Source organism: Camellia sinensis, chromosome 10 (assembly GCF_055761805.1).
Source record: "Camellia sinensis isolate YWXY chromosome 10, ASM5576180v1, whole genome shotgun sequence".
In the NCBI taxonomy this organism is placed as follows: domain Eukaryota; kingdom Viridiplantae; phylum Streptophyta; class Magnoliopsida; order Ericales; family Theaceae; genus Camellia; species Camellia sinensis.
Window position 1 is genome coordinate 180,816,347 of NC_138970.1, and position 8,147 is coordinate 180,824,493.

The window sequence follows — 8,147 nt, forward strand, 5'->3', positions numbered from 1 at the left end:
TTTGTGGGGGCCAGATGCCACGTTTGCAAAACAAATACATTTTGCGACCAACCAACGTCTATTTATCTGGTTACTGAGCTAATACTATCCTAGTGTGGTTACTTTTGAAATTCGTACAACTCTTCTGGTAATAATATTCACTTTTCATGGTAATATTTACCGTGTTTACTTTTAATTTTTTAAATTTAATTTTTTTAAATTAATTTTTTTTTTATTTTTAGTAAGTATTTTTAAAATTTTAAATAATTTTTTTACTTGTTTAGATATACCTTACTTAGATATATTTAAAATGTAAAATATTTATAAAAAATCAATAAATACACAAGAACACGAAAAATATACTGAATTTTTATATTTTTCTTATATTTTTGATATTTCATGAATTTTTGTAAAGATTTTTTTTACAAATATTATATTTTTACTTGTATTTATGTTAGGTATATCTAAAAATAAAAAAAATTATTTAAAATATTAAAAAAATTCAATAAAATAAAAAAATACAAAATTTTTTTAAAATTTTTTTTAAAAAATAAATCCTGAGTTATGAAACCAAATAAACAAATCTCCTTGCCTGCATGAATAACGACAGCTGAACCACCGAAAAAAAATAAATAAATAAATAAAATTTAAAGGAGGTGCACAATTATAAAAGAATCACACAACTTTTTAATAGTGGTAGAGTATTTTATAATTGTTTATTGTCATCCTTTTAAAATGCATAAATTTCCAGAGAAATTCATGGTCCATCATGAAACAAAAAGTCTGTGTTATAATAAAAGTGTTTTTGTGTGGATAGGCAATTCATGCTGTTGATGAGATTGAGTGTTTAAATCAATAACAATCATATTGAAATATCAAAAAAATTATATACTTTTTCGTTGTTGATCATATGCCCTTATTGCAATTTGCAAACGCATGGGAGAGCTTCGATATGTACCCATTTCATTACAACTTTTTTATTCATTGTAACCCTAGCAATCTAGGAATTTTTTTATACATGTGAGTGTAAAGATATATTAATGTGGTATAATTAAAACCTCCCCAAACTAATCTAATTAAATTAATAATTGACAGAAAAATCCTTGTTTATGTGAGAGCAAAGATATATTAATATTATCATCTTTTTTATATTAAAATATATATATATATATATATATATAGATCTTTACACCATATTAATTACGACCTCGTTATTAAAAAGAGATCAATGTAATTTACACATATAAATGAGGTCATTTGACCTTATTGAAGCCTACTTTTATTGATCAGCTTGAAGTCTAGTCTCATTAGAGTGAAGGATAATTTGTAAACTGAAATGTATTTTTTCATTTTGAAAATCAGTGGTGACAAAGAGTTGTTTTCCATATTTAGGCCAATTGGTGGGCTGTTGATCCATGTAGACATAAGGGGAAATTATTCCCTTATTTAATAATCTCAAAATATGATGTGACCATACTCTAAGTCAATCATCAATTACTTAGTCCAATGTTTATCTCCTATCCCCAACATATTGTGAGTCCTTACCCCTTTCTACCAATTAAAAACCTTATAAAGTATTACGTGTCTATATTCTGAAAATACTGAATAATCACTCAAATAGAATTTCATTACAGGACTCCATTTTGGTTCTTATATATCAGTCTTGTTTATTTTCCCATTTTCCCCTCAGATATCTGGGCTTGGCCCAATGAATTACCTCTATAATATAGAAGCATGGAATACCCAATTCAGGCTATCCAGCCCAAACTTTGAACATTATGAACTGCCTAATACTATTGGTTGAAATTATTATTCAATATAGGTTTTTATAAACATATTAATTTTGAAAATCATACTTTTTTACTATCAAATTTTTTTTAGAAAGTAGTGAATTTATTGTGAAAATCGTGAGTTGATGGGTTGTGTTATAAAAATAAAACTAAAAACATGTGCCTATTAATTTGAAGTAAGATTTCTTCAAGTTAAAATTTAGTGGTACTTAATCTTAGGGACCAAGCAATCCAATTTAAAACAACTTCAATGAAGACATTTAAAATGTACGTATACAATAAAGATACTCAATTTTATATATTAAAATTTTTATTAATTTAATAAGCAAGTAAGTGCTCCAAATAAAATGTTAAAAGTATATGTTAAAACTTGTATTAAGTGAATAATAAGAGTATTATAAGATATTTGTAACTCCGTCCATATCACCTGTCGCACACTTTCTCTCCCTCTCTCTTGTCTGTTTGGTTAGGATTTGTTCGGAAATGGTCACTTAAATGATTGATAATCTTGTTACATAATACAAAATATCAAACTTGAAAAAAGTAAAAAACCAAGATGAAGAATGTCACAAGCAAAATGAAACTGTTCGTAAACAAGTTTAGTTTAAACAACAAAAACTACCACGAACAAACTACCGTTGTCAAACACTAACAAAACCGATTCATTCAATCATCTTTCTTGTCGGTTGGTTGGGACTTGTTTGCAGCGGTGGAACGCTTGTCCTCGAAGGTTTTGGCTTGAATCTCATCCCTCTCTCTGAAATACCTTTCAAAGGCCTTTGGAAGGAATTGAGGAATCAAGAAACAGAAAACATTGGTTGAGAAGTAAACCAGATTGGTCGCTGCTAGACCCCTCCCAAACCAAAACCATGCAATATCCTGCACCACCACCACGAAAAATTTAATAACCAATAATATGGGGCAAGAATAATGATAGATAGATAAAAAAAAATTTATGTAAAATTTCTATACAGAATGATGAGACAATATAGACGTTTCGCTTTAAAACAGCAAACACCACAAATATGATTTTTGTTTTACAAATTGCACAGCCAACATTATTATTGGGATTTTTTTGAGTAACTTATCTGTATGAATAGAAATTTTCCATTAGGCAAACATAGCTAGAATTGAAAAGGACAATTAGAATACCAAGTGTGACTAATCCCTACTAATCTACTGAATTCTTTTACCAACTGCATTGGATGTTAACCCCACATCTATGTGTATAGTTGGCAAAAAATTCGGTAATTTACTAGAAATATTTTTATTTTTTCTTAGAATACAAAGAAGTATTAATGGGGCTTAAGATAAACTATACTAGTAAAGTATACCAACTATTATATATTAATACCTAATCTTAATTCGTATCAACTGAATTCTTGAAATTCTACACCCCTAATTACTATCTAAATAACTAACGAAAAATATTTATGTTAAAATCACATCAGGTATTTGAAGGACATCAATTTATCTCATTTTCCAACGAGATGAATCACATGTCAATCCCTAAAATGCAAATAAAAAAATAAAAATAAAAATTAAATTTCTACTTGAATTTGCTGCTACATAACTTGTTTCCTTATTTGATTTATAGTATTTTGCATAAATGTCTAATATTAGGTTGATGTTATCTTTTCTTTAAACGATGGTCAGGGAATGGGACTAACTGGATTACATTGGATTAATATGTGAAATTTAAGAATGCAATTGATATAAATGAAAAATTAGAGATAAAAGTATAATTAATCCAAATTCTTATGCATTTTTTTTCGTCTTCTTTTTGCATGTAAAAATACTGCTAAATAAGATTCACCTTGAATTGGGCATTTGCTGGCAAAGCCTTGTTGATCCACACATCTTGAATCCAATCACTGATGACAAAGATCCTCCTCACAGTATAGAGCAGCGGCACCAACGCCCTCACCGGTGACGAAAAAAGTGACAACCCACTAATTACATTCTCCGTTAGTATTTGAAACGCAAGCAAGAACAAGTGAGGCGTAGCAGACCGGACCGCATGTTCATCGCCTCTAGCAAAACCACCCAAAACATAAGCTAGTGGCAAGAATAGCCCCACGGTGGTTCCAACCACCACGTATAGCCGGAAAAGCCAACTTCCTTGGAAGATTTCCTGTGATCCTATGGTGGTGGTACCGTGCGCTGGAAAGGCTAATCGGGATAGGGCAATAAGGTAAGCGGAGACAAAGGCTGGGAAGATTAGGTCTAGGAGTGGGACAAGACCGCTAGCTGAGAAAACCATTATGAAGGCTACTAGTTGGAGTTCGATAACTCGTAGGGAACCCATCACACCCCCCATCGCCGCCTGTGGCGGTTGGTGGTGGCGTTGTTGGGGCTTCTGCTCGAGTTTTGCGTCTGAGGTGGTGGTGGTGGTGGTGGTGGTGGTTACATTGGGCTCGGGACGAGGAGCCACTGCTAGAGTTACATCTGACATTATAGTTTTCTTGTTTCAAGCCTTGTTGTATTGTTTGGTCAATTGGGTTAGCTGGTGTGTACAATGGACCCTTTCAAGGATTCAAATGAAGATTTTTTTTTTTTTGTTTGGAGATGAATTTCTTGGGTGGACTGTTGAAACCTGAAAGAAAAGAAAAATGAGAAGAAAATAAAAATAAAAATACACCACTGAATGATCTCCATAAAATCATTGCTAACTACAATAACTAGTGAGTGCTACATGCTAACATTTGGCTTCCCCATCAAAGTTATAATTTACATTGCAAGTTCACTCTCAAAATCCAAAATTATTCCCAATGATCACCCCTTAGGACTCTGTGTGGACATCAAATTTGTGCAGAGATTCGTGAAAAGAAACAAACGGAATAAAGAAAAATGACCCCCCCCCCCCCCCAAAAAAAAGCTCAAATATATATATATATTCACTTTTCTGTTTCAAAAAATTCAAGATTCAAATATAATGACCAAATCAAACAGGCCCCAATTTGTACCTTTAAAAAATGGTGTATTTGAAAACAATGGGCCTGGGTTTTCTGTCACTTATGCATTAATTAATTGTTCATTTTTCAATTAAACGCTAATAATTTTTGAAAAATACTATTTATACATAATATATACCCAAAAAAATCACAACAATGACGTGATAATGCCACCATTTCAGTAAATAAATGTTATCTTTGTGTGGCTTTGATTTAAAATGAATGGTCACCATTAAGACGCATCATTATATGTAGGTATAATTTTTTATATATGTTTATCAGAAAAAAAACGCCGTTAACAAGACTGACTAATTGTGATTTAGAATGACTCAAGAAAGATGAAGGAATCGTCCAAGATTATCCACTAAGCTACATTAAGTGAAGAACTTAAATATCATGATAAAAGCTAAAATAGCAAGATATGGCGGCGTTGGGCAAGATTTGGTTTTGGATTTTTTCCACTAAAAGACAAAATTTTTACAAAATTAAAAAAAAAAAAATTTAAACAAAATATCACATCTAATCCCATAATCAATTTATTTTTTCTCTCACAAATATTACATCCAACTACAAAAAAAACCTAACTATCTTCCCAAACACCAAAATTTTTTTATCCAATAATATCTTACAACTAAAAAAACATACATAAAAACTCACTTCCCAAACATCCACATAAATCATTGTGATTGTTACATAGAAACGTTAATCAGATCCATAGAGATTTCAGTTCAAGAGCTAAATTAAGGATGATACAAATGAGTAAAATCTAAAAACCAATTTGTAAAAAAAAATCTTTAAGTTCCTATGTTTCAATCAATCATGCAACAATTATAATGCACGTGAATCTGGAGACATAATTCAACCAATAACACTCTATGAGTGAATCCTAAAAATTTAAGAATACAGAGACAACTTGTGTTCAAAAACAAAAGATAGCAAAAAACAAGATAAACAAAGATCATCACAATCACATACATAAATGTAAATGTAAAACATAAAACCAACATGAAATTGAAATCTAGGCAGAGCATAAACACATACCTAGCAAATCATAGAACCCATAAACAAAAACAAAAACAACAACAAGAACGCAAACACAAACACAAACACAAAAAACAGAAAAATGAACAAGAAGGAGAAGAAGAAGATGAAGGGTTATCTATTTTACTATGTTGTTGAAGGGAAAGCGAAATGATAGTGGTTTTGGAAGCAAACCGAAACTAAAGCCGATAAATATGTTTGGAGAAAGTCTTGCGTTGTCTACGGTGCTTCCACGTATACGCTTCATCTTACTGACGCGTGTACATTTTTGTCCACCTGGAGTTGCTTTTGCTCTGCCACGTATCAATTTGTAACGGCTTGGTGGAGTACCTTAGAACTTATCGCCTTAAAATCAAAATAAGCATAAAAACATACCATATGAAAGAAAAATTCTTGTGTGCAGATAAGATACCATGTGGTATGTTACATGATACTTTCGATCAATCATAAATATTATAGTCTCTTATATTGTCTTTTTATTACCTAACACATAAATATAGCTCACACTCTCTCAACTAATGAGAGAAGAAAAAGGTACCACGTGGCACCTACTCTATCCGCACCAAAAAATTTCTCCATATCAAAGACTTTTTGTGAAAAATAATTAGCTTAAAACATTCATAAATCTCTCTTAATCTATTTATATTTCACTTAATTTAAATTATTTTTTAATATTTCAATAAATTTTATGTAAAATATCTTTAATAATAATAGGGTGAAACTCGCATTAATATTTATATTAACAATATGAATGTTTCATAATATGAATATTCACATTGTAAAATTTATTTTCTATGAATGCTTACATCATCAAGTGACTAAATGTTTCACAAACAATTGTAAGGATAAAATTGTCCATAAAATATCTTTAATGTGGGAATTAGGATTTAGTGGATCAAATATGTAAAATAATAAGATTTACTAGAATACAAAAATATCTTATAGACTAGTTAGAATATGAGAATTTTCTAATAAATTATCCTAAATTGTATATTTAAAAAAAGAAGATAAATTATATTAATCTTCATTAAAATTTAGAAAAAATATTGTAAGCCTTACAAGTTTATAATACTTAAACCCTTTTCGTTGAAAATTTGTTAGTGGTATAAATGAAAAAATAATGCTATCATTTCTTTTACATTAAGAAATAAATTTTACATTGTATATCTTTTTATTTTCATATCATCTGTATTAGTTTTAATTTGTTTATCCTTATTACAAAAAAAGAGTCAGTGTAATTATATTAAAATTATAAAATTTATTGTATTTTTTTCAAATCTCAAAGGAGGCTAGTGTTTACTCTTAACAAAATGTTAGCAATCACAAAAAAATTAGGTTTTTTTATTTTTATCTTTAGAATTGCATAAAACTATGGAATTGGATTACAAGGTTCGAAGGTAAAAAATTCTCCTCATGCCATCATACAATTGATTTGAAATAAATAAAGACAAATCTATAACCAATATATAAAAGAATGGAAGCTAATAGGTCATTTTTGTTAGAAATTAGACGTTCATGTGGCATGACCCTTAGAAACTTTTGAACCTGAACCTTATCATGTAAGTTTGAATTTGAATTCAAAACTTATTTGGATAACCATTCAGGATATCTATATCTATCATATCAATAGATATAAATAGATGGATAGATAGATATTGGTTATATATCAGATTATATGGTTAATCTATAGAGATACGTATATCAGATATACGTTATGTGGTTTTTACCCATAACCTTTTTTCCTAGACTCTCTTTCTGACTCTCTCCCAGAAAACAACGATCAAGCCATTTTGCACTGTGACTTGCGTAGGTGATACTCATTTTGTAGTATCACTCCACTGCTGGGTTCGTTGACTGATCAGATTTTGGAAGTACGTGATTTACCCACGAGGTTGTGTCATTAAGGTATGATCCGAATTATTTTTATCCGATGCGTTAATTTATAATGCTTTATGATTTACATTGATATCAGAGCCTATATGGGTTTTTTTATGCTTATTTTTTATGCATTAAAATATGTGTATTTTTTTTATACAAATATATACACATTTTATGCATGAAAATTAATGGAGGAGGAAGATGAAGTGCGTGGTTTTTTGCACTTCAACTCTCATTGATTGAGAATGTGATACACTTCATTTTTATGTTCATTAAATGTTATTTTTAATATCATAAATGTTTTTATTGTGAAAAATGGAGTCCGGCAGTACAAAAATCGAACCAGAAAATACCCTGGAAGGCGAAGCGTGGGCCTCACGTGCCACCTGACGCCCTGGGAGGCTTCCACGCGCCTCCACGCGTTCTCACGCGCCTCCGTGCGCTCTCACGCGCCTCCACGCCCGCGCTATTCCGCGCTTTCCACTCGCGCACCCTCCGCGCCGTG

General features: G+C 30.7%; 1 protein-coding gene across 1 annotated transcript; it reads right to left on the reverse strand.

The window, feature by feature from the left end:
* Positions 1-2,244: 2,244 nt before the first annotated feature.
* Positions 2,245-4,365, reverse strand: LOC114321232 (uncharacterized). Its single transcript, XM_028268416.2, has 2 exons — positions 3,586-4,365; positions 2,245-2,648 (listed from the first exon to the last, which is right to left on the reverse strand). The coding sequence occupies exons 1-2, from the start codon at positions 4,222-4,224 to the stop codon at positions 2,436-2,438; spliced, it is 852 nt and encodes a 283-aa protein (XP_028124217.2). The 5' UTR covers positions 4,225-4,365; the 3' UTR covers positions 2,245-2,435.
* Positions 4,366-8,147: the final 3,782 nt, after the last annotated feature.

What these genes read in the sequence shown, in the direction of transcription:
- LOC114321232 (XM_028268416.2), bottom strand. Translation starts at nt 4,224, where the DNA reads ATGTCAGATGTAACTCTAGCAGTGGCTCCTCGTCCCGAGCCCAATGTA. An exon ending in CAGCAAATGCCCAATTCAAG is followed by an intron (nt 2,649 to 3,585) that starts GTGAATCTTATT and finishes GTGGTGGTGCAG; the next exon opens with GATATTGCATGGTTTTGGTT.